This window comes from Choristoneura fumiferana, chromosome 20 (assembly GCF_025370935.1).
Source record: "Choristoneura fumiferana chromosome 20, NRCan_CFum_1, whole genome shotgun sequence".
NCBI classification, from domain to species: Eukaryota; Metazoa; Arthropoda; class Insecta; order Lepidoptera; family Tortricidae; genus Choristoneura; species Choristoneura fumiferana.
This window is the reverse complement of record NC_133491.1, coordinates 14,791,631-14,819,404: the sequence shown is the minus strand read 5'-3', so window position 1 is coordinate 14,819,404 and position 27,774 is coordinate 14,791,631. Positions and strand designations below refer to the sequence as shown.

Genomic DNA, 27,774 nt, shown 5'->3' with positions numbered 1-27,774 from the left:
GCATACCTACCTATTATTATTTTTTAATCTTTATGATATGATTGTTGTAGCCATGGGGGACTAGTGGTTTGACTGATGGCCTCGCAAACAGAAGTTTGTGATTGTAGTTGTCAAGTCCCGGCTCACACCTCTGAATTTTTTGAAATTCATGTGACAAATTACATTTGAAATTTACCACAACCCTTATGTAAATCAGCATGAATGGTGGATGAAACTTGGAATCAATATGAACTTCTTTTCAAACTCTTCCAGAATGTTTTAGGAGGTTATTGGGTTAACAGGATCCCCACGCAGCACCCTTGGGTACTTACCCACCACCTCCAGTCCCAGGGCACTGTGGTACACCATTTGGGCCTCTAGGTTGTTGGGTTGGTTAAGACTGATTCCAAGTGATTCAAAGTGTAGTCACATCTGATGTGGAACACTTTAAACATCAATTTGATACATAGCTAACCTCGATTAAAAAATCCCTATAATATTTACAGGAGTGCTAAGTCATAACAATTTAATCATCTATGTATTGAAATATTCCAAAATTATTTGAACACGTCTTGTATTTAGTCACTAAATCAATTTTTCAGTCGACTTCATGAACTGATTCAATCAGCAATTTTGTTGTTGTATCTATATACAAGATTTTTTCAAAGTATACCTAGTCAAAATTATTTATAACTCTACATCAATGGCACAGCAATATTTGGTTGTCAAACACGTTTGGTTGTAAGAACCAGTGTTTTTTTTTTTGATAGGTATATAAGATTGTCTTGGTACTTTTTCCTTAGTTGTTACATACTATATGTCTTTATAACTGGTGTAATGACAATATATCATCCACAGCTGACATGTCTGGTATTTGGATGACCTTAGCATGTCATTGATTTGGTGATTGTATGTAGATTGTATGTAACCTTGAACCTGAGATACAAGCATGCATCTTGTCAGTGATAAGAACTTATTCAAATAATTTGACATTGTTTGATCATGAATAAAAATTTAAGTATGTTTATCCCACTTCCCACTTAATATAACAAATGCAAAAGTTTGTAAGTCTGTTTCTTTGTTTGTTACTTCATCACGTCTAAACCGCTGAACCGATTTAGATGAAATTCGGTATACAGATAGTTTGAGTCCCGGGGAAGGACATAGGATAGTTTTTATCCTGGAAAATTCAAAGGTCCTGCGGGACAGTGAAAACCGAATTCTACGTGGACGGAGTTGTGGGTAACAGGCTAGTAAAATTATAAATTATTTCAAACTCAGATCTCATGTGCATCTGCATCTGCGAGCCTAGATTTTAACCCATTATCTGAAACTGAATTGTGTTCTAGGGAGGGACTTTTTCATAATCAATTTCGCTATGATTTGTTTGGCAGATGTATGGAATGTCAAATTGTTTATATCGAAAATACAAACTGAGACATGGATGCACAGAAAAACCAGAAAAAGAGACCAGCGCTTTTCTTGTTTTTCTGTGCATCCATGTCTCAGTTTGTATTTTCGATATGGTTTCACGGATACCCGTAAAAGTAACAAATTTGGAGTTGAAATAAAAAATACAAAAAGACTCCAAATAACCAATCATAAATTGTTTCTAATTTGTCGTATTCCTGTTTTGTTGCATTCCTCATTCGTTGTATTTTTATTTCGTCGAAATTATCTATATATAATCAAATCTATCATGCAGTAAACCAGTATTTATCAGAAAGTAAGATTCCTTTTAAATATTAAATACAAAAGTAGTCAGGGTAATTGCATAATTTCATTTGATATTGAAAATCTGGCAAAAGAGATGAATAAGGAACAATTCAATGTGAGCTCATAAGCACATAAGTTCCATCCACTACACGATTCAGTTTCTTTGACTGTACAATAAAGTGTTTACAATGAAACTTGGACATTACTGGTAAATCACATTATTTAACCACATGACTAATGAGAAGTTTTATAGTCACTCTTTCATCATCATCATCATCATGTCAGCCGAAAGACGTCCACTGCTGGACATAGGCCTCCCCCAAGGCTCTCCACTCAGACCGGTCTTGTGCTTTCCGCAAAAGTCACTCTTTGAGGGTCTCTTATTAAATACTCCTCTTGTCCACTTGATAAGATTGACTGGTAGAGATCCCTTAAAAGGATAAGCTCATCTATGGCAGTTATGTTTCTTTATTTTGTACAAATACATACCAGTGATGTAGCAATGATTTTATCGGAACCGAAAGCGGAACCAGATGTTTTCAATGTCATCATCATCCCAGCCTATATACGTCCCACTGCTGGGCACAGGCCTCCTCTCAGAACGAGAGGGCTTGGGCCATAGTTCCCACGCGGCCCAGTGCGGATTGGGAACTTCGCACGCACCATTGAATCGCTTCGCAGGTTTGTGCAGGTTTCCTCACGATGTTTTCCTTCACCGCAAAGCTCGTGGTAAATTTCTAATGTAATTCCGCACATGAATTTCGAAAAACTCAGAGGTTTTCAATGTAGTTTATCGAAACCAGAAACGGAATCAGAACTGAAAACAGAACCAGAACCAGAATGGGAGCCAGAGTGTTAGGTGGACGAGAGTGTGGGTCTACTAAACTTGAGGGTCTATTGCGTAACGTTTCTGACTTTCGCGATCACAATCAAATATAGTTTTCGCATACAAAAACTTACGAAACGTTACATGATTAGCCCTCTGTTTGTTTTTGATGTCGCCGCTCATGTCCCGCCGCCGCGCTAGGCATTGACATCCGATATAACTTCCGTTTAAAAAGTAACAGAACCGGAACTTTAACGGGACTTAAGGAAAACGTAATCGGAGCTCCGTAACATCCCTGGTAGGTACTTGAGTCTTGGATGTTTGTATGTATTTAAGTGTATATGTACGTATGTATGTGTACCCGTTGTTTAGTACAGAACAAACTGCTTATTTTGGGGCTGGGTCAATTGGTGTAATTTGTTAGAGGATAATTATTATTATTTCATTCATTGTATATCATTATCGTCATTATCATTTGTAATATCATTGTAAAGGTTGCCTGGAAGAGATCGCTCTGAAGCGATAAGGCTGCCTATACCTGTTTTCTTTACTGCTTGCTATGTGTTGGTGTGCAATAAACAGTTATTGCATTGTATCATATTATATCGTCAAATTTCAGTTCAATTATTTGATGATAAATTTTATTTTCCAGTGATTATAATTAATTTTTAGGAAGCCATTTCTATATTGTTTGGTGATTCAGTTTTAGTGACACAATAATTATTTTGGAACCCAATATAATTATTTGATGATGAATATTATTTCCGAGTAATTTTTAAATAATATTTAGGTAACCATTTTAATATTATTCGGTGATTAAATTTAGGTGACAGATCTACTATTTTAGGAACAAATATTATTTATTAGGTCGCCGAAAATGCATTTTTAAGGTGATTAATAAAATCATACCCGATTTAAATTATGGTCGCCATTGAAAATTTCTTGTTTCTAGACTTGATATTTTACATGCGGTCTATTACGGACATCGCAGTTCCATGGGAATATCGGGATAAGAATAGTCTACGTGTAATTCCAAAAAAATCAGCTATCTGCATACTAATTTTCATTTAAGAGCGTCCAGGCGTTTTAGCGTATGTAGCGCATGTAGTTTGCTTCTTATCAGTTGCTTGAAGAGATTTTTCGTAAAAAACAAAACTTGTATATAACATTTTGATTTTCAGTCTGAATGGTATAAATTTTGTGGGCTAAACCTAACTATTGAGGTGAAATTACTGGCACTTGAGGTGAGGAGTTATACCATCTTAGGCCTTAGATTGGCAACGCATCTGCAATACCCCTGGGTGTTGCAGATGTTTATGGGCGGTGGTGTTCTCTTACCATCAGGACACCCACTTGCTCGTTTGCCATCCAGACGAATAAAACACAGCAGCGTAGGACGTCCACCAACGAGATGGACGGATGACCTGGTTAAAGCCGCTGCCAACCGAAGCAACTGGAGGTCTATGGGGCAGGCCTATGTCCAACAGCGGACGTCCTACGGCTGAGATGATGATGATGATGATGATGAATCTTCAATTATAAAATGTATACAAAACAATGCACACAACCATAAATGGATAAAAGTTTACAATGGAGCGTGTGGAATGACTAATTCGTTATTTTTTCCCCTCTGAGCGTTGGTGCTCTTGGGAATAATGAATGACACACAAACTCAAACGGTTATGGAGTTAAAATAAATTATAAGTATTAACTTGATGTATTGCTAATTGCAAGGAAAATGAAAATTCAAGTAGGTATTTCATCCTAATATAAAACGTATAACGTATAGTAGTTTATTTATTTATATTGTAGTTTATGTATTATATTGTTTAAAGCACTGTATAGTAGCTTCATTATTTTAACTCTTAAACTCACCCTTTGTCGGACCCTAACGTATTGCTCCTCTCCTCTCATCCACTCAAAGGTTGACTGGTAGAGATCCCTTAAAGGGATAAGTCCGCCTTTGTACAAGTATCTTAAAGTTTGTCAGTTGTATTTTGTTAATTTTCTTTTGTATAATAAAGAGTTTACATGCATACATACATACATACGTATAAATCCCACTACATTAGACATAAATATACAAAAGTTTGTCAATATTCCTGTTTTTTAACCCCAGACGCAAAAAGAGGGGTGTTATTAGTTTGACCGCTATGTGTGTCTGTTTGTCTGTCTGTGGCACTGTAGTTCTTAAAAGGGGGGACGATTTGAATGTGGTAGGATGTAAATGACATCCTACGATCACTACATACTACACACCACACTACATACGAGCACTGTGAAAGATACTGTACCAAAGTATTAAATCAAACTGACACAAGTATGTTTATATTATTTATAGGGTAAATCTTCAATTATTGGCCACCTTATACTAAATAAGTTTTTGGTAAAAATTTCATTTTAGTAAAAGCTTTTTTTGCTGACTGTACTTTTTGTAGGCACTTACATTGTCACCCAAACTACATTTCCATACCAAATTTCAAATCGATGACGATCTTGACCAGATGTCACTACCAGATTACTGTGTTGTCACGCAATTTACATAAGTATACCAAATTTCAAGCCTAGTAGAAGTTGGTCGAATTTAACTTGCAAGATTTGACTACAGTCAGACAGACAATGGGAAGGTGAAACTAAATATTTTCGTTACAGAAAAGCACAGAACCAATCTTGGTAAATTCTGTGTCCTGAATCCTATAATGAGAACATATTTCATAATGAAATCGAAACACATGACATTGATATTTTCAACGATTCATACACGTCATTCAGACAAAAACTGTTGAATCATTTCAAAGACGACAATAACTAGCACTTGTTATGAGTAGGTACTTAAATTTTTCTTTTCTTTTATTTAATGTAAAATTTAACTGAATGTAATCTAAAATACTATTTAATCTATTCACATATACGTTGAGCGCTGTATATACCTATTCTTAGTGTTAAATACATAATATAGTATAAGTACCATTGTAAATCTAATGTAATTTCCTGTGTGAACACTGTTGCTATATCAATAAGTAAACAAATAGAAGCTTGTGAAAATGAATTCTATTTATAGGTGCCCAGAATTCACATTTAGCGTAAGGTGGCCAGTTATTGAACGGTGGCTAGTAATTGACGATTTACCCTCGAAGGCGTCTTTACCTATAGTGCAGGGTGTGCGTTGCACACGGGCGCAGGTGTTAGTGGCGCCGGCCGCGGCATTTTGTACCTATTACATTTTGGCCGCGCGCTTCCTAGATGGCGCTAAAGTAATAATTGCACACGGGCGCTACGTGGGCTAAAGACGCCGCTGTTTACCCTACCTTGTATTTATGATGTTGGCTTATGGTGATGCGTGTGCGCAGGCACCCGACGTCCTGCGCGTCAATGGCGGAGATAATGTCCGTGTTGTTCTTCCACACGATGCGTTACAAGATCTCAGCGCCGCGCGACGCCTCCGCCGACAGATTCATCCTCTCCAAGGTCAGTCCAAGTTATCTGTTACGTATCGTATCTGTCTGGTCGCATACTTATCGGAAGTCCGAATGTAATGTTTGTCAGAACGATCGTTTTCTAGGCAATGGAACGTGGCTGTCTCGCTGTGACGTCATCCAGCGTATTTTGTAAAAAAAATACAAAAAATTAAATACTCATCCAAATTCTAAATCTATGAAAATGGTATCTTAAAATATCCTATTGAAAAATGAAAATTTAATGAAAAATGATAATTAATCATTATCATTTTTTCATTTTCATTTTTTTTTCAAAATATCCTATTATTTCCGAAAATAAAATAAAAAACTATAGGTTATTTTTTTGGTGCATCCCAATTTCCCATGAGCAAAAAAAACCAGCTGTTCCTGCACTCCGATTTCTGGCCAGAGGGCGTGGTCTTCTGTCGCTTTAGGGAAGCAAGAAATAAAAATCCCTAAATAACTTTCTTTTTGTTTTTAATGTCTTTTTGTGTGTTTTTATTGCAAGTATAATTAGAATTTTACAGCGCATTGGTTTTACTGTAATGCTGTAATTTTTTATTGGCAAATAAATAAATAAATGTGGTGGGCAGGGTCACGCGGCCCCGATCCTGTACGCGGCGTGGGCGGAGGCGGGGCTGTTCCCCGTGGCGGAGCTCCAAAACCTGCGCAAGCTGGACAACGACCTGGAGGGGCACCCCACGCCGCGACTCAACTTTGTGGACGTCGGCACCGGCTCGCTGGGACAGGGGCTCGCCGTCGCCGCCGGGATGGCCTACGTCGGGAAGTACTTCGACCAGGCGCCCTACAGGTAACCCCCCACCCTCCTGTCAGTCCTCGTCAGGTAATGGCACGCAGCACGGAATGCTGAGGACCTGGCTTCGATTCCCACCGCTGGTCTCGTTTTCTGTACATCCATGTTTCAGTTTGTATTTTCGCCTCATATATGGGTCAATCATTTTAGTGTTGTTATTCTGTACCTCAGGAAACATCAGTGATACGTAAACTTGTTTAGAAAAATGTAACTATACTACTATTACATGCTTAGATGAGCCACGAAGGAATGAGGGCTATCGCGTATGAATTCGCCACTAGAGGCGCTAGTGTAGCCGGAGGTCTCCGAAATGTCAAATCTCATAGTTTTTGGGTGAGCTAACGCGGGGTTTATTTATAATTAGAACAAATTTTGTGAATATTTTGCAATATCTGAAATTAATTATGGCAATTATGCGTTACGGGGCAATGAATGTCTGAGTTTTGAGACAGTTTTGTCTTTCAGAAACCTTTGCCCTCCCTTTTTTCCTAACAAAACGGGGACTATGCAACACTGTGGCATGCTCGATATTTTTATGGTACGGTTTTAAGGTGTATTAAATATGATTTTAATCTAAACTTTTTTTCACGCCCGTAATAACAGACTTTGAAAGCCATACTTAAAAACCTCACGCAACAGTGCGCCATCTAGTGAGACAAAAAACGATAGCCCTCATTGCCTTAAAGCTGTCTAAACTTCTAAATTTTAGTGCATTTGTATCTCACAAAATCATATTTTTAAGTGACCCAGGAGACGTTGCCATGGCAACCAGCTATACTAAAAAGTTGATTGACACATATGATGCCCCATCCAAATTCGCGAGGCGCCTCCTACAGTACTTTTATTGTAGCATGGTGCGGGTGACAGCTGTCAATATCACAAGACTAGAGAGTCAAAGTGTCGAAACTAGAGTCGATAAAACTAATAACTTAAAATCTTAATCATAATTCATGTCATCATTAATCCGATTATTACACTAATTTTGATGAGAATATTAGTGAAATTCTAGGTTGGAATATTAATTGCAATTAAGTAAGGCTAAACGGAGTTTGCAAGAATATTCATTACTTACCAATTAATAAGTACCGATATAACTTAAGATCCATAGGTCCCATCACTAAACGAGTCTCTCATGTTACGTTACATGCATATTACGTTTCTTCACTTAATTGTGCTTTGAATTTTATTAATTGATTATATAATCTGATAGCTTAAATTTATTTCGTATAACATAGTTCTTTATGTTCAAATATTTTACGCCAGTCATATTCAGGCTACGACTGAAATATACTTTCATATATTTAGACCGCAGCAACTTTTTTTGAGTAAAACGAAACGTGCATTAAGTGTCACCCGCACCATGGTAGAATGAAAGCGCTGTAGATGATCTGCGTGAGTCTCGGCGAGTGGAGGCTGCAGGAGTGCTAGCCATCCACAATGAGGGCTATCGTTTTTTGTCTCACTAGACATAACACCCCTCTTTTTGCGTCGGGGATTAAAAATGTAACGTCGGCAGGGTGTTCTGCCTCGTGGGCGACGGCGAGGCGGCGGAGGGCAGCGTCTGGGAGTCGCTGCACTTCGCGAGCCACTACAAGCTGGACAACCTGGTGGTCGTCCTGGACGTCAACCGCCTCGGACAGTCCGAGCCCACCTCGCTGCAGCACCACGTGAGTTTGACGCGCTCTACCAGTAGTCCACTGCAAAAACATGGACAAATCACAGATATAGATTACACTAGATAACGCTAACACCTCAATCTGCATGAAAACCAACCGTGTCCCTTATTTATATGTACTGTTACGTCGAGAGCGAATTAGCGATGTGAATTCCCCGATGTCTGCTCAAAATCGATTCAAATGCGCCGCCCGCCCGCGCCGTGGGGCTCGATTCAGTCACTAGTCATGATTAGTCAGTTAGCGGTCAGTCTTTGTATGGGGCCAACCCCGACGTTTGGTCGGGGTTCGGACACGCGAAGTAGATGCATTTTCGTAATCTAGTGTAATCTATATCTGTGGACTTAATCCTTCAAAATATGTACAGTCAAAAAAATTAATCGCGTACCAGGGTAGAAACTTTGTGATGTCATATTGACATCCCATACATCTTCCAAAGATATAATAGCTAAATTGATTATGAAAAGGTCCTAACCTAGCACGTGATTCAGTAAAGTCGAGTCGAGAGCACATGAACTTTGGTGCTATGGACTTTTTTGGTTTACTTGGCGACGCCCCAGTCGTGGTTACATATTTATTATTATTATTATTATTATTATTATTATAAAAATTATCAGGCAGGCAGTTGCAAGCAACTGATAGGTGCCTGTATCTAGCTGTTCCTTGGTTAAGTATTCTTTGTATTGTTAATGTGTTGGTCGAGCCGGTTCTTAAATTGGTTCACATTCAGTGCTGAGACTACATGTTCTGGTAGTTTGTTCCATGTCTTGATCACTCTGTTACACAAGAAATGTTTACGAGGGTTGTTGTGCGATATTTGTAAGCGGTTCGAATAGATATTTTTGCACTTGACTGTACTAGCGAAACGCGGCTTCGAACGGATGCAAGTTTGATAAAAAAAATGCGAGTCTGGTCGTTTCCGACGCGTGAGCCGCGCGGTTCGTTGTATTCAGACAGAGAGCGGGTCGGATCGGCGACGGGCCACATTTTCGGTCCTCATCCTTTGACAAAAGGCAGCGCGATACAAACACCGCCCGTTGGCGCTCGGCCCGCGCGCTGTTTGTGACGACGGGTGACGGGCGGCGGGCGCGGCGCCTGCGCACATCCCGTCCCGCGCCCGTGTGATATCGTCTAGATAACGCCATGACGACCGGATGGCCTAGTGGTTAGAGAAACTGACTACGAAGCTTCATGTTCGATTCCCGTGTCGGGGCAGATATTTGTATGAAAAATTCGAATGTTTGTCCTCGGGTCTTGGGTGTTTAATATGTATTTAAGTATGATATCTATCTATATAATTATATTTATCCGTTGCTTAGTACCCATAACACAAGCTTTGCTAAGCTTACTTTGAGACTAGGTCAATTGGTGTGAATTGTCCCATGATATTTTTTATTTATTTAAATACGCCCATCGCGGGCCTGCTGCCGACCCGCACCCGTCGTCAGTGTGTGTGGGCTTCACGATGGCGCCTGTACCAAAATTCTGTAATATCAAATACTTTCTAAATGAATTTGGTGATTGCACAGGGACAAAAGCGAAAATTCATCAATCGCCTAAAATTTTCGTAGACAAACTGTGCTATAATTACTTTTTTTGTATTTGCACCTTTCTACTATAAAGCGGTGCACATATTGTGCATCGCAATAAGTGGGTGCCAGAGTGACCGTGCGTCGTACTCACTCGCCCACCGTTGGGCGCTGTGGCCAGTAGCGCTCGAACAAACTATTCAATACTTATTTTTAATCGTTTACTGTCATTCAATACAAATGGGAAATCGTCCACATGAATTGACTATTTTGAATTTGGACCAATATTAATACCATCTAAAGTGAATTCCCAATCGGCACTAGGCCCACGTGGGAACTACAGCCCAAGCCCTCCCAGTCTGAGAGGAGACCTGTACTCAGCATTGGTACATACTTATACAGGGTGGCTCATTTAGATCGGTCAGTATGGGAAAGTGTGAAACTATAAGACATACAAAAATCTGTTCTTAGGAACCATATCATCAATTTTAGTAACAAGAAAAACTGCATTCATAGATTTAAAAAAATGTACTCAGAATGGGAATCAAACCCAGTTGTTTTGAAGTAAGTAGGTCATAAGCAATAAATATTACTGTAAAACACGATATCTAATAGAATGAATAAAATGCATTGTATTTCTTATTCTTTAATAATACCTACAAGTTTTATTTTTCAAATCGTCCGGGTTCGATTCCCGAGCTGGGTACAAGTTTTTTTTTTAAAGTATGAATGCAGTTTTTCTTGTTGCTAAAATCGATGACATGGTTCTTAAGAACAGATTTTCGTATGTCTTACACTTTCAGACGTTCCCATACTGACCGATCTAAATGAGCCACCCTGTATCCCTTTCGATAAAGGGTTAGTTAGATAAAGTCCATTGTCGTAACTCTTTTCATACTCGGCTGGGATGACGATTTAATTAAAACTGCTTAGTGCCCCGCTCGTCTATTGTGGGGCGCAAATTTGACATATTATTATTATTAGCCTATTCTGTCCAATTCCTGAGCAAAGGCGTCCCCCGATACTTGTACTGCTCTCTGTACAATCGAGTTCATAAACTTGTGAACGGCTTAGAAGCGTGTTCAGATATTTTTGCTAACAAGTTTATGAACTCAGCTGTACTCTGCATACAAGGGCCAGTCTTTCAAGAACTAGTCAAGTTTTTACCGCCATCGCCATCTAAGTCTGCCAGGTCGCCGGTTCGAGTTCGTGGACGTCCATTCGGTGGTTATCTGGACCCACAACTCGTCCGGTATACGGCAAACATGTCCAGCCCAGTCCCACTTAAGCTTAGACGCCGTTCGACCTAAGTTTGACATGGCCGGTTGTTAACATTGATGATTTCTCCCAAGGTGGAAGTGTACGACGCTCGCCTGAAGTCCTTCGGCTTCCACTCGCTGGTGGTGGACGGGCACGACGTGTCCGAGCTGGTGAAGGCTTTCGACGAGGCCGCCGCCACCAGCGGCCGCCCCACCGCGGTCGTCGCCAAGACCTTCAAGGGAAAAGGGTTCCCCGGCATCGAGGATCTGGAGAACTGGCACGGCAAGGCTCTGGGGGCCGAGGGAGAGAAGGTTATCAAGGTAATCAACCAGGTTTCCAGGTATCAACCAGGGTTGGAAAAAAACATTTTTTTTTTGCAAAAAATCAATTATTGATTTTTCGATTTTTTAAGAAATATGAAGATACGCAAAACAAAATATGTATAAGTACCCAATTTTGAGACAGTTATTTGGGGCCATCGCATCGCAACATCAGCATTAGTCGAAAGAGTGTTTTCCACCAATGGATTTGGACACTCAACTCAGGAACAGATTAGGAACGGAAAAAGCTGTAAAGTTGGTGTTTCTATTCTATGTGATTGGATTAACATGTACAGTCAAGCGCAAAGATATCGACACGGCCAAAGTTACAAAAATATGTATACACGACTTTATGCACTTAACATTAAGGCCGTGTATACATATTTTTGCAACTGGCCGTGCCGATATTTTTGCCCTTGACTGTATGTACGAGTACGTACCCCTTGCTGAGTGGTCCATCTGACAGCTCGCCCTCACTCCGGTAAGCTGTAAAAGCCGTCTGAGGCTAACAGCAACAGTCTGTCCGAAAACTTACGTACATTATCTATCTTTTATTTAAAATTTAACTTTTTGGTTTGTATGAGAAATCGAACAATTTGATTTAAATCAAAGTGCTTTAGTGCCAACCCTAGTAATAACTAGTCAGCAGGGCGTTTCGGCAGTTTTATACTTAATACATTGCACGTGTTGGCAATAATCCGCGGGGCGCTAAGTGTTGACTGAGCAATGGACAGAGAATTTGCAGTTGTTTATATTTTTGGATTATCTGGGAGTCTTTGAAGCTGCTGTGGTTCTCTAATTTTAAGCCGAAAATATTTTTCCAAATTATTAATTTCCATCCTGTTTCATATGGATGAACGATTTTTTTTTAACTGTAAGTAGGTACTTCAGGATTGTTACCAAAGTAACCTAACCCATAGTGTTCTACATGATAGTCCTGAAATATATCCTGTATAGTTTACAATTTCGGAAAAAAAAACGTTCGCCCATATGAAACAGTTGGCAAATGAGTCATTTGAGAAGTCTTTTTGTTTGTTTGTTAATTCTTCACGTCTAAGCCGCTGAACCGATTTTGAGTGTCGGGGAAGACCATGGGATAATTTTTATCCCGAAAAATTGCATAGTTCGAACGGGACACCGATAAACGAATTCTACGCGGACTAAGTCGCGGGCAACAGCTAGTTCATAAATGACTGAGCTCTGATGTAACACACTTTAAGGCCCAAAACAGACGGTGAAACGTAACTGCAACTTTTTGTTACTTTTGAGTTTATGCCATAGACTCCTTTGAGCGACCGCAGGTGGTAGGACCTTGTGCAAGGTCCGTCCGGATTGCTACCACCATCTTGCTTGCTAATACTGCCGTGAAGCAGCAGTGCTTGCACTGTTGTGTTTCGGCGTGGAGAGTAAGACAGCCGGTGAAATAACTGGTATTTGAGGTATTCCATGGGCCTCTAGGTTGGCAACGCATCTGCAATACCCTGGTGTTGCAGTTGTCTATGGGCGGTGGTGATCTCTTGCCATTAGGGGACCCACTTGCTCGTTTGCCATCCAGTCGAATAAAAAAGAAAAAAACATGACGCGACTATTTTGGAGCCCGGTTCAAAGTTTCAAACCGGTTTCAAAATGGTCGCGTCACGTGCGGTCGTTCAGTGGAGTGTATGAACTCAAAAGTAACAAGAACTTGCAGTTGCTGCGTTTCATCGTCTGTTTTGGGCCTGAATAAGTTTTTTGTCCTTTAAAAACCTTTAAATTTTGTCCGGCAGCACCTCCAGTCCCAGATCAAGAACGACACCATAACCCTGAAGCCGCAGCCGCCGCTGGCCGAGGCGCCCAAAGTGCACATCGCAGACATCACGCTGTCCTCGCCGCCCGCCTACAAGCCCGGCGAGCACGTCGCCACCAGGCTCGCATACGGCACCGCGCTTAAGAAGATCGCCGATACCAACCTGCGGTAACGTACACATGCTATAACATACTCACGCTATTATACCAACCTGCGGTAACATACGCTATTATACCATCCTGCGGTAACATACTCACGCTAATATACCAACCTACGGTAACAGACTCACAATAATATACCAACCGCAACCTACAGTAACATACGCCAATATACCAACCTGTGGTAACACTCACGCTAATATACCAACCTGCAACCTACGGTAACATACTTAACATTAATATACCAACCAACGGTAACATACGCTAATATACCAACCAACGGTAACATACGCTAATATACCAACCTGCAGTAACACTTAAAACGATGTCAAATAAAAAAGAAGGCACCTGACTATTGTACAACGATGCATACATATTGTGCATCGTATGCAGTGGGTGCCAGAGTGGCCGTGCGTCGTACTCACTCGCCCACCGTTGGGCGCTGTGGCCAGTAGCGCTCGAACAACTTACTTCCATTTTACCTATTACCTATATATTCAAATTATTCGAGTCTGTTTTTTATTGTTCTAATTGTTATCTTACAGCGTGATCGCTTTGGACGGTGACACCAAGAACTCTACCTACAGTGACAAACTGCGCAACGCGTACCCTGACAGGTAATTCATACCGATAAGTAACGATCTATCGATCAGGATCGTTCAAAAGTAAATTATTGTTTTATTGCCCGTTTTATTTCTAAGTACATGGGCGAGCTCGGGGCATTTTTGTCGTGTTTTTTAGAGAAGATAAGTATTTGAAAAAAAAAAAAAAAAAACTCAATATTATTATATATAAATATACAAGAATTGCTCGTTTAAAGGCATAAGATTCGGCTATGGGCAGGAACTGTTTAGCCAACCCACTCGTTGATATGTTTTGTAATATATCGTTTTATATAAAAAAAAATGACATTCTATAAACAGATGGGTGAAAATCTTCTCTAAATCAGATCTTAGGTCATTGTCATTTAGGTGATCTTAGGTTACTGTCGCCGACACCTATTGTCACAAACTTATGTTGTTTATTGTTACATTCTTATGGTTATTGTTTGTTTGTTTGTTTAATTAAGATACATCGAGTGCTTCATCGCGGAGCAGAACCTGGTGGGCGTGGCGACGGGCGCGGCGTGCCGCGACCGCACCGTGGCCTTCGTCTCTACATTCGCTGCCTTCTTCACACGCACCTTCGACCAGGTAAGGGCGAGAGAGCTAGCGAACGCCGCCTCGACTCATTGATCAAATGAAATGAGCCCAAACAAGGTTTTACTTTAGTCTTTGAAAAGTTCTTCTATTCGACTCCTGGCTCCATCATGAGATCAGTTCGAAAGCCATATTGCATTGACATCAGACTACGTGCAACTGCCAAGTTTTAAATCGATACGACGGTGAGTTTCATAATAGACGACATATCGCTAGATGGCGTTAGATTGCCAAGAGCGCAGCCAGCGGTATCGGCAATTTTTGATAAAATATTAGTTTTTCTTTTACAAATATACAATTTTACTCGCAAATGTGATGAAAAACTTTGTATGTCGCACGGGCGGTACTAGAATTACGAACACCGACTCATTAAAGCCCTCTAATAGACATTCGCTTATATCGCATATAAGCTTTTCCAAGTCGTTCCTTGCACGTTCCCTCAACCGTGTGTCGCCGTCCTCAGATCCGCATGGGCGCCATCAGCCAGAGCAACATAAACCTGGTGGGCTCGCACTGCGGCGTCAGCATCGGCGAGGACGGGCCCTCCCAGATGGGCCTCGAGGACCTCGCCCTCTTCAGGGCCGTGCCCACCGCCACCGTCTTCTACCCCTCGTGAGTACCACTACCACTACCACTACGACGCTCAGTATTGACGATCAGACTGCGATGCAGCGTAACCAATAATGGCTAATGCCTGTAAACAACATTAGCTAATGCCGCGTAACCAAAGTAGCAAAATTGAGATTTCGCGTCTGGCGTATAGAAACACAGATATTTAATTTTAACGCTCCTGAAAAAAATGTTTCTAGTCAGGACCTTTTATTAAAGAAAGAAAAGAAAGAAAGAAGACATTTATTCACTTACACAGAAGACACACATATACTGCAAAATTAACACAAATAAAATAAAAAATGAAAAATTACAGAAAAACACATGAAAACATTAAATACAATATACACAATGTTGTGTGTCCCCGCGAAAGTGAAACGGTCGCTGACTCAGCATTATGTTGAAGCGTTAAACGCCTGCAGCGCTGATTTTCTGCCAGTATCGTCTGTGACTCACGGAACGATACACAAATATAACATACTTATTACAACATACTTTATTTAAATAAACATAGGAGAAAATCCACCAGACTCCAAACTAGGCTGAGCCTGTATCTTGGACGTCTGCGGGTGCGGGTAACTTATTAGATAAACAGTAACAGCATAAATTGCATCTGAATTATCTCACGACTAAAACACTAACAGCCTTATTCATAAAAAGTTAGAGCCTCCTTGAAGGCTCCTTGAAGGCCCGATGCTAAAAAACATGATTCATAAACGTCTGTTAGCGCTAATCAGTCGATCAAGGCTCTGCTAAAGTTAGAGGACCGTAGACCCTCCTTTATCTCCCTGCTAAGTCACAAAATGGCCGCCACAAGTTTGAACAGCTGACTTTGACAAGAGCAAAAAACCATACCGAATTAAAAAAAAAACAGGAAAATTTATTTTCAGGAATTTGTATTTAAAAATCCTCTAAATTTAGGTATTTATAACTGCTACTTTACTAACAATAAATATGAAATTGGAACATAATTACGGCTTTTTGCACAACATAAACATGCGGATCGGAAATGGCGGGAAAACAAACATCTCGCTTTTTATTTTTTTCCCGCTAATTTGCTGTCACTGCTGTAATTTTTTTTTAAATTATCGATGAGGCCATTTTTTGTCTTTGATTTGTCAAGATGGCCAACATAACGCGTCTAATCCGTCTATCAGCAGCTCAACAACTAGCAGACTGCTAGCAAGCGTTTATGAATCATACTTCTTGACAACCGTCTAACAAGCTTAATCAGTCTGCTAAGTAACAGACCGATCAAACCTCAATTAAGGATTTTTTTATGAATAAGGCTGTAACAGTTTAGCACTGAAGTAATAATGAGCGATGCATATTATTGTGCATCGCATTGCTGCGTGCGAGAGTAACCGTGCGTCGTACTCACTCGCCCACTGTTGGGCGTTGTGGCCAGTAGCGCTCGAACAGACACTGACTTTTTTTAATAAAAGCATGCGGGTCACCTGATGGTAAGCGATCACCGCCACCCATGGACACCTACAGCATTATTAGGACTACTTAGGAAGGGGATAGAGGAGAGGGGGGAAGGTGGGAGGGGAGTTGGGCCTACGGATCTCCCACTCACCGTAGCAAAACTACTATTTCACGCCGGTATTCTGTGGGAGTGTGGTACTAACCCGGTCGAGCCGGCCCATTCGTACTGCAGCCAGCAAGTGGTTACAGTAAGGCTCTACCACATGTAAAACTCTCTCATGTAAGATTCTACTATAAGGGGCTGTTTCACCATCCGTTGATTAGTGTTAACTGACGGTTAAATAAATAGAGACGGCATCACACCTAACCGCCAGTTAACACTAATCAATGGATGGTGAAACAGTCCCTGAATGTGGCAGTTCACTCCTTAAGATAATAAGGGGCTGTTTCGCCATCCATTGATTAGTGTTAACTGACGGTTAAACGTGATGCCGTCTCCATCTACTCGAACAAAACAAATAGAGACGGCATCACACCTAACCGCCAGTTAACACTAATCAATGGATGCTGAAACAGCCCCTAAATCTAACAAATTTAAAACGAAAACTATCACAGCTTGGTAGACTGTTTAAAAGCAATAGTCGATCTCAAACTAAAATTTTAGATTATGGTCTCCTATAAACGCCATCGGGCGCTTCCAGCGTCTCGTCGTACGCTGCGGCACTATGCTTCCTATAGAGGTGTACTGTTGTGGTCCCTTTCGCACGTCGACGTTGGCGTCTTGACGTATGCGTTCAAACTGCGTCGTTATTTCGAATCATTGCAGCGACAAGTCTTTTCCAGCGTCGTATATGTACAAAATGGCGAGTTTTGATAAAGGAGCTCGCGAGCAATTACTGAAACGTCCTCGTCCTCTGCGGATGTTTTGGCCGCCGACGTTGCGCGTTGCGTTCAGCAGGTGTAGGACCTTGTGCAAGGTCCGCCCGGATTGCTACCACCATCTTGCTCGCTAATCCTGCCGTGAAGCAGCAGTGCTTGCACTGTTGTGTTTCGGCGTGGAGAGTAAGACAGCCGGTGAAATTACTGGCACTTGAGTTATCCCATCTTAGGCCTCTAGGTTAGCAACGCATCTGCAATACCCTGGTGTTGCAGGTGTCTATGGGCGGTGGTGATCTCTTACCATCAGGAGACCCACTTGCTCGTTTGCCACCCAGTCGAATAATAAAAAAAAAAAGTCGCTCGGAATGTTAACGCTGACGTCAGACGTCGCGTAAAGCATAAAATAGTAGACCATAGCCTTATATTTTGTCGCCTATAAAGCTTGAAGCTTGAGATCCGGGTTCGATCCGGCCGGGCAGATAATTGTGTGAATAATGTGTAATAAGTATACTTGGATGTTTAATATGTATTTATCTATATAAGTAAAAGCTTGTGCTATGGATACTAATCCATATAATCCTAATCCTGGCAGGATCGCCATGAAGTGATGTGGAAGGTGGTAAATAATACGCCGGTTGTAGATGTGCGTAAAGTGAACACCATTTATTAAATCAACCTTAGAATATATACATTACAATTGTCGCTGACACAAGCAATATGCGTTTATGTAGCAGTAAACTATTGTGTTCCTGCTAAACACTGAAAGTGGCCCATTGCCATACTACAATAGCACAAGCTTTGCTTAATTTGGGACTATAGGTCAATTGGTGTCAAGTGTCCCATTCCCATGATATTAACTTACTTTTACTTTACTTACTATATTGTCAAAGAATATGGAACCCTGCTTGTGGCCCCTCACCCCAATTACGTTTTTTAACGTAGTACGATTTTCTATTTGTAAGGCCTATCTAATATGGATAAGTTTAAAATCGTACTATTACGGATCCATCTTACTAAAAAGTAATCATTTCGTGATAGTATCTTCTAACAATGTATGTTATTTTTCCAGGGACGCGGTGTCGACGGAGCGCGCCGTAGAACTGGCCGCCAACACCAAAGGCATCTGCTACATCCGCACGTCCCGCCCCAACACTTCGATGCTCTACCCCAACGACGAAGTGTTCAAGGTCAGTTTATGTGTGAGGGGCGAACGAACAGGCAGATGGAAAGCATCGAAACTAATACCGGCGCACAACTACCCGCGTTTTCATTGAAAGAAAGAAAGAAATAGCGAGCGAGGGCGCTTATAGTTCGCGGGTGTAATTGATCATTTATTGAACACTCTACTTTTCATCACAAATGCGAGAAAATAAAGAAAAACTGTTATAAATGTATACGCAATTTGTAACAGAGCGGAAGAAAATTTATCGCGCCAAATCGTCTTTTTTTTTAAATGGCCTCGCGCTCTTTGGCTTCAGCCAGCACTGGCCAGCAGCATTATGCCAGCATGGAGGTTTGGAGCACCATTCGAGTTTTAAATTTACTTACATCCCTAAAGATGTAAATCGAATTTACAACACGGAATTCAAGTTAAATGCAACCTACTTTCAGAGCTTAAGTGATGAAAATACGTTTATTTAACGCCATAAAAACAAACATAGAACAAATACAAGACGTACATGACGATAAACAAGTCCCCACTCAGCATAATGCATTGTTATTTTTGTTATCACTGTTAAATGTAGGGTAGTACACAACATTAGCAAAGCTCGGTCGCCCAGGTACAGTTTTTGTAAATAAAAACTTTTTTTTACGTTACACCTGGAGACCGAAGTCCGGACGAAAAGCGTCGGACGTTGTATATACCGGGTGGGCCCTGTAACAGGAGCAAATTAAACTACTTCAGTTCTGCAACTTTCATAAATTAAGTAATTTTATTATTATGTTTATTCCAAACAAATTAAATGGTATTTTCAATGTACGGCATCCAATAGCCTAAATGACATCGCCTGTCACGTAACAAAATGACGCGCAATACATTGTTTGCCAAATTAAACTTTAAACTATAATAAAAATCATAATACAAGTTATTTTCAAAAGTAGTAGAACTAAATTAGCTCAAGATGAAGAGTGGAACCTGTGGTTTAACTTTTGCTCCTGTTACAGGGCCCACCTCGTATGCGCCCGAGTTGAGAAATTTCGATGGCACGACGCAGGATGTTGAAGTTTCTGTATTTGCTCACTAGATAGCGCTAAGAGTAGCTATAGGTTCCATTGCCATTATGAGTATAGAGCGAAATGCGGTTGTTTCCAGGTGGGCCAGGCCAAGGTGGTGCGTCAGTCTGCCAAGGACCAGGTGCTGCTGATTGGCGCCGGCATCACGCTGCACGAGGCCGTCGCCGCCGCTGACACGCTCAAGGCTGAAGGTAACCTCGCCCACCCATACTAAATCAGCATCATGTTGTTTGTGTCAACACCAACTATCTAAAAAAATCTAACAAAGTTTATCACTCATTTTCTGAGTTACGGGACAGAACATACATTAAGGCTGCGTTTTCACCAAAGATGGGCGACGATGTGTTGCAAGGACTGTATTTTTTTGTAACCAATAGAAACGCCTAATTTACTTACCCTCGCACATAATAATAATAATAATAAAATTTATTTATTTAGATAACTAGGATCCATCAGTTGTTAGTAGTAGCACAGCACACATCTTTATAGTACTTTTCGGATAGGATGGGTACGGTGACACATGTCATTAAGCAATTAAAGGGTTGTGACAATGTTAATTCGAATCGATTTATTGCGATTATCGATTAAATATGCTAAAGGTGTGTAATCGATTTTATTAGTGATAGTTTATATTTTTACTAGTTTTGCCTGCGGCTTCACCCGCGTAGCAAGTGTTTTTGCTTGTATATCAGGATCTGACAAACCATTCGGTCTTCTTTGGCACTATATCAAAACTAATAACGGTAAAAAAAAATAACAAAAACCGTAATAACAAAATTGAATAACAAAGTAACAGTTCAAAACATCAAACAATACGAAACACTCGATACAAAAACGCATTTAAGGAACTTCGCTCTCGTACTAATTGACAGATGATGCGAGTCAAACGTTTTTGACAAGATTGTGGAATCGATTCGGTCGGTAAGCAAAGTCAAGCTCTATTGAAATAGAGTTCCGTTTTACGCGATGAAAGTTGACTAGATTAAAATTTATCTTTTTAATTTTAAAACATAATAATATATTTTTATGTGATTTTTGTTTATTATTACGAAATCTTTTAAGCTATAGACTTTTTTTTTGTTCTTTCGGGATTCAAGTATATTTTTTTATAAATTATTGGCCTGAAACGTTCATGGCGTGGAATGGGAAAAACCCAGAATCCTATCCAAAAAGTAATATAGTGGAAACAGCAGACCGAAGCGAGGCGACGTAAGGGAAGCGTGTCCATCGGTTCCTGAAAATCACATTCCTCCCGACACATCCTCGCACATCTCAGGTAGAAACGGAGCCTTAAAACTAAAAATTTACCGACCCAATTATGAGCTAGCCCTTTACGACTCATGTGTTTTGCATGATAACATAACGGATAACTCGACTCTGAAAACGAATTTAGTTCGACGTGTTTCGGGCTAATCCCATTTCATGGTATGTTTTCATTTAAAATGAGTGAGAACGGTAGTTTAATGTTCAATAAGGCTCATAATGTTGTCTGTGTCGTCAGGCGTGAACGCGCGCGTGCTGGACCCGTTCACGATCAAGCCGCTGGACGAGGCGGCCGTGGTGAGCCACGCGCGCGCCGCCGGGGGACGCATCGTCGTCGTCGAGGACCACTACCAAGCCGGTAACTAGCCATTATGTTTACTCACTTTTGATTGTGTGGCTTGAATGTCGCAGGATTGTTTAGAGGCAGGTTCGTGAGTTTGTCACCGCAAAGCTGACGAGCGAAATGCGACGAGCGTAAAGCATGAAACCTGTTTTACTCTAGACATAGCTATCAACCCTCGCCTACGACTCGGGTGGACTCGTTTTGTGCACTTGTACACTACAATCAACTATTCGGAATTACTAATTATTTTTAACCGACTTCAAAGACGTTCTTAATTCTGTTAGACGTTAAACCCAGGTACCGGTCGATTCATAGGAGCTGGAACTGGAATAGTTTGAACGAAAGTAATGTCATTTAGATATGTTTGTAGGAAACTGACTTATGCATGTCTATTTCATATTTCTGTGAAGCGTATTCAAATAGATGCCCTTTTGAATTGACCCGCGTGGTGTAGGGTAAGAAGTACACCTCTCCATTTCTTCCGTGGATGTCGTAAGAGACGACTGAGGATATAGGTTAAGGTATACTGTAGGCGACAGGCTATCAATCTGTCACTATTGTGTTTTGTCAAACTTAAACTAAAATTGCTAAAAGTGGCTCCGAAGCGGTAAGCGGTAACCCCATTTGGGAATACAGGCGTGATGTTTGTGTGTGTGTGTGTGTGTGTGAATCGACCCGTAACTTAGTCCGTGTTTACAGGAGGTATCGGCGAGGCGGTCCTCTCGGCAGTAGCCCTCCAGCGCGACGTGGTAGTGAAGCACGTGTTCGTGAAGGAGGTGCCCCGCTCCGGGCCGCCGGCCGCTCTCCTCGACAAGTACGGCATATCCGCGCCGCACATCGTGGCCGCCGCCAAGGCCGTGCTCAAGGCTTAGGATATCCTGCGCCGCGTACACTAGCCTACAACCACTCCACGTGAGCGATACTCTTTGCCAATAGAATAATATGGGCGATTATTCGATCGCTTGCTTCAACTGTCTCATTTTAAATGGATATTTAAAAAAATGGCCGATTATCCTGATACAGTTCTTTTTTGCTATCTGGTAGAAGTACAGGAACTCTAATAAATAGAAAACTATATCAAGATCTACATCCGATTCGTAAGAAATGTGACCAGCTAAGTGAGACGGTGGAAACGCAGGAATAATTGCTCAAATGTTTTTCCCATAGGTTTACAAGTCTAGATACGCCCTTACTATACCTAACTGCGGCTCAAGGCAAAATTTGTTTTACGACATAATGTCCCTTTTGATGTCAACAATAAGTCCTAAGTATAAAGGACACTGGGACGTTCGTAGATACTTTGACCGCGCCGAAATGTGTTGCACTCATTTAGAATCATAACAGAGAAAACAGTGTCGGTAATTATTGTAAGGCGAAAAGAGATGGCACTACTTTTTCAGTACCGCGCTCTAGTGTTCGATGTTACAACAGTTTCGCTGTGAAGGCATATCTGAACTTTTAAATCTTTGGGATGAACATTTTTTTTACCTTTTTACTATAACAGGGCCCCATTTCACGAAGCTACAAGTTACAATTTACAAGCGGTAATCTCTTTTCCACGCATACTGTTAAACAAAGACTACCGCTTGTAAGTTGTAACTTGTAGCTCCGTTAGGGCACTGGTGGATACACAAAGGAATTCGCTTACATTGACATGCTAGTAGACTTGTCTATGTTTCCTTGTATTACTGCTGTAGACTTGACCTCTTAGTGTGACAATATTCATTTCGCTGACGGTCTTTTGAGACAACACACGATCAAAAGGCATCAAAATCGAAACAGTTAACCACCTAATTTGTCAGAGTTTAGTTTACAGCGGTGTAAACGACTAGTAATGCGTCAAGTTGCGATATTTTTTGTTTGATTTATCTAAGTAACTTGATTTTAAAAGCTATCGTATACCAGTGTCTTCAACATCGATATTATCGACGGATCTATTTTCAATTTAATGAAATTGAAGTCAAAAATCAAACTATTTAATTGTCAATTAAACCAAATGTTGATTTGAAGCAATGAACTTGTCCATTGCTTGTGGTATATTAATCATATCGAGTCGCGTGTTGGTCTTTTTCTTTTAATTAGGGTAACTATGGAATTGGATCATTGTCTGTATCACAAATTCTAGTTAATAAGCTTGCCAAGTGGCCAAAGGATATGGATTAACCAAATAGGGCTTTCGGGACCACTAATATAGATTGCTATTTTGATTTTCTAGTGGGTGTATGAAACAAATCATGTAAAGATTCAAAAATATTTATATCATAATTACTTTGAAAAAATCTCGTATCTCAAATCAATACGTCAACAAAATTAAACCTTGAAATAGTGTTAAAAGTTCACTCGGAAAAATCATCTATATAGAGATACGGGTTTTTTAAAGTAGTGACAATAAATTGATTACGTCAACTTTTGACTGGGTATTGGAATTACGTTCTCAAAAGGGCTATGAATGCAATTTGCAAAACGGACCGATAGCGACTCATTTCATTCTTTTTTTTTTATTCGTTATCCTAGATAACATTCCTATGTATTCGCTACATTCCCAGCGATCTATACATGTATCTATTTGTATGTCCTTGTTTATGTATGTCTGTCGTCCGACAGTTATTTCAATTCTAGTTCCTAAGAGTAAACACATCGCATCGAGCTTATTTGCTCATCCCGGTTGTTTGATACATTATGTATTATGTGTGTAATTAAATGCTATTTTTGTATAAGTGTTATTCAGTGCCTTTTACAACCTAATCCGGAAACTACATGGCAACACTCGAGTGTTGAAAAGCGTAGTGTTGCCAGTTATTTCTGATCGGGATTTAAATAAGAATGCACAAGGTAAGCAGACTGTTGTCAGATTTTGAAAAGATTTATATAAGTAAATGGTTAGTTGGTAAGGTTTTACTATTTGTTTTAATGTATTCATGTAGGCGCCGTCTCTGTATAAGGTACTGGGTTCCCTAGGGCTTCCTTTGTTACAAAGAAATCATACAAAATATGATTAGATCAAATGTTTAATTGGTATTTTACATTCCTGTTGCATTTTGTTTTCATTTTTTTTTATCACAGAACATGGGATTTTCTGTAATAAACTTTTATCAAGTACAAAACGTGTTTTAATTGTGAAACAATTTATATTAATTTATTAAGTGTTATATTTACATCAACAAGGTAAAAAAACTTAACATTAATGACTAGAATAACTCTGATTTCGTATGTACATTTATTCGAGAACTATGAGCCTTGAGTCATCTAAAACCTAGCTTAACATAATCTAGGTTTTAGATGACTAGGCATATCTACCAGCTAAATAAATATCTATGTTAGAGGTGTCAAATGACTAGTTTCATTAGTGAATATACTTCTACATTAATATTGAATGCTCTGACCTTTAAAATAGTATCGGAAATCATATTTGATCCAACGAGAAAACGGTTCTAGAAATTCCTAGTTTTAATGACATCATTTTCTTTGAAAAATAAAAAAAGATCTTGACACTTACGTTCTGGGGCCGATCATTGAAAACATATTCGTGAAAATCTTGCTTCAGAATTACAGTTGAAATAAAATTTTCGACTAGTTTTGAGTGGTAATTTTTCACTATAACTCAACGAATATACGCGCTGTTGACGAATAGTATGTTCGCATTGTGACTTCAACAATCTGCCACCTGGTCAGAGCTTATTTTGGACTTTAAGGATGCCATTAGATGCGGCAACACTACTTTTTCAAATCAACTCCTCTCTGTGATATATGTTATGATAAATATCGTATTATAGCTAACTCAAGGCAGATCTAGGTAAAGCTGACCTTCTAAGATAAAGTTTCCACATCTAATGGACTGCACACCACAGTAATTATTATTTTATAATATCAGCAGATTTGTTTCATAAAGAAATCATTTGTGGGCCTAGCACCACGTTTTTATCATTTACGTAAGGCATATGTCCCTTTCTAACAAGCTAACAAGTCAGTATGTGCGAAAGGGATGGATGCTTTCCGTCTGTGCAAAACGCTTGCATGCCTACGAGAGAGGTAAGACTGGAAAACATTAGACTCAAATGACAAAGTTATCTCAGGTTTACCTTTCTAGACTTCTAGAACAATCGAAAGTGGACGGACACAGTCAACTAACGCTTAAAAACGTTCACGAATTGGCAAAGTTCAAAGTTAATTCAAAATCTCACTACAGCAAGTTAAATGCACTTTAGCAGCCAGTATACAACACTCTTTGGCCTAAAATAACAACAGTCCTATTTGAATAGTTCCTTACACGACCTTAAGTTAACGGTTTCTAGAATAATCTATGAGAAATGCCTAGAAACTGTTTATTTTTAGCCCGGCCGAGCTAAATGCCCCTTCACCCCCACTCACTGGCAGGTCCCTCAGAGGGAGGCGGCTGCGGATTGGGAGCCTCTCCCGTTCTCTCATCCAACTCCCCTGGCAAATAGTCCTTCCAACTCCTAAAGAGATACCGCGTAAACTTCCGCAGCTGCCGGAACTTGCAATACGTGGCGCCTTCAGCCGACTGCAGCTGCTGCGTTTGTATCAAAAACCCCTTTTCTTTAAACGTCTGCTCCAACTTTTCACGTTGCAGACTCTTTCTAGATTTCCGCTTCTTTTTACTCAAGTCTTCTTTGCTTAGAGCTGCCGGCGGTGCGTCGGCGGGCTTGCTCGACGCCGCTGCTTCAGCCAACTGAGCTCGCCCCTGATTAGAGTCCCTGTGCAAGTACTCGTACCCCTTATTCCCCTTATTTCCCGTGCCGCTGTAGTACCTGAAGTTCCCTCCAGAATCGACAGACAGCATCTTCTTTTCTTGCAGTGAAGGCTTCGAGCCTCCCGTGAATTTGAATTTGCAAATGCTGACTTCTGTGGTAGGTGTGGTGGAGTTAGTCTTCGTGGGTACTGGGGGAATGTAGATCGCCGATCGTTTCCGCTTCACCGGTTGGACTGGCGCCGGGTTTGGGGACGTTCTCTTCATTTTGGTCAAATCAGGGCTCTTAGTTTCCTCTGTCTGTTTGATCACGTTGGGGTCTAACAGTTCAGAAATTTGCTTCAGAACTAGTTTGCTTTTGTTGTCGGCTGACGGTGAATGTTCTGCGGATGTGCTCTCGCTGGTGCTATTAGGTGTCGATAATCTCTCCTGTTCTGGGGAGTAGGGGAGCTGTCCTGCCGCAGCTAACCTTTGGTAGTAGAGTAGCTGCGTTTGAAGAGCTAGAGGATGCATGTAGATGCCTGCATTTGGCCAGTACACGTACCCTGGGATCTTTCCATCTCCGTCGGGACTCGCTGTGGATTGCGCTGGCTCCGATAGCGTCGGAGAGACGTTCCTGGTCTGCCGCGACAAGTCTGGCGAGCTGCTCGCCGTCGCGGAGAGATTCGTGTTCCTCTGGATCACAGAGATGGCGTTAGGCTGCTCTTTGTCCTCGATGATCTCAGTCTCCGGTTCAGTCTTGACTTCGGGCAGTGAAGAGTAAATGTTGCCGAATTTCTTCTGGATTTGGATCTTCAGTTCGTGAAGATCTCTTATGCAAAGGTTGAGGGGTTCATCATCGCTGTGGAGCGGGCCTGCGATCGTGACGGGGGCTGCCGGCATCGGGTCGTCAGGGCTAGCGAACTGGGGCGGGCTGAGAGATTCTAAACGCTTCTTATTCTCTTGGGACAGCTTCTTTTCTAATAAACTAGATATAATTTTGTTTTGCAAGTCTGTTTTCGGAGTGCTCAGCGCGTCGTTTCTAAACGGTGGGCAAAGGCTGAGCTGGCTCCTGTCTACTTGGGGAGGGGGCTGGCCGGGCACTACTGTCCCGTAGTTCTCGTATATTAAATGGCAGATGTCGGCTTTCTTGGGCTTGCGTCCGCGCCGCGGCTTGGAGTTGTTCAGCGTCATCTCCCCCATGTAGGGCAGGTCGTCGTACGTGACGATCTTGCTGGGGGCGATCGCCGGACTCTTCTTCTTGTCTTCTTTCTTCTGCACTTTAGCCATGTTCTGTATCTGTGGTACAGTCAGCGTGCCGTCATTCTGAATTCCCGCGAGCCTCTGCGCCCATATATTGAACGTTTCGTTGGTGATGTTGTTCAGGTCTATTGTGTCTTTTGGTTTCTCTGGCTTCTTGGGCTTTGTTTTCTGCAGGCTCTGCTCGTAGTGATCAAGGTATTCTTGCGGGAGGGCCTGGTGGTGGAACTTGAGCTTCCATCGGTTCTTCTGGCGGCTGCGGTGTTTGGGCTTGGGGGCCTCGCCCTTGTCCGCGCGCGCCTTGCTGGACGACAAAAGCTGCTGACGAAGCAGTTCCTTATTCTCTGATGTT

General features: G+C 41.1%; 2 protein-coding genes across 3 annotated transcripts in view; one reads left to right on the top strand and one right to left on the bottom strand.

Moving 5' to 3' along the window:
- Positions 1–24,579, top strand: part of LOC141438907 (transketolase-like protein 2) — a 25,258-nt gene extending 679 nt beyond the window's left edge. Inside the window, exons 2-13 of the mRNA XM_074102960.1 lie at positions 5,872–5,989; positions 6,573–6,790; positions 8,310–8,460; positions 11,348–11,575; positions 13,342–13,529; positions 14,065–14,136; positions 14,589–14,712; positions 15,182–15,330; positions 18,704–18,821; positions 19,949–20,060; positions 21,371–21,490; positions 22,175–24,579. Of these exons, the coding sequence (XP_073959061.1) occupies positions 5,872–5,989; positions 6,573–6,790; positions 8,310–8,460; positions 11,348–11,575; positions 13,342–13,529; positions 14,065–14,136; positions 14,589–14,712; positions 15,182–15,330; positions 18,704–18,821; positions 19,949–20,060; positions 21,371–21,490; positions 22,175–22,347 (1,771 nt within the window). The 3' untranslated portion in view covers positions 22,348–24,579. The remainder of the gene's footprint in view (positions 1–5,871; positions 5,990–6,572; positions 6,791–8,309; positions 8,461–11,347; positions 11,576–13,341; positions 13,530–14,064; positions 14,137–14,588; positions 14,713–15,181; positions 15,331–18,703; positions 18,822–19,948; positions 20,061–21,370; positions 21,491–22,174) is intronic.
- The window catches only part of LOC141438906 (uncharacterized), a 44,659-nt gene continuing 41,350 nt past the window's right edge, over positions 24,466–27,774 (bottom strand). For both annotated transcript variants that reach the window (XM_074102958.1, XM_074102959.1), the window contains exon 3: positions 24,466–27,774. In XM_074102958.1, the coding sequence (XP_073959059.1) occupies positions 25,830–27,774 (1,945 nt within the window). In that variant the 3' untranslated portion in view covers positions 24,466–25,829.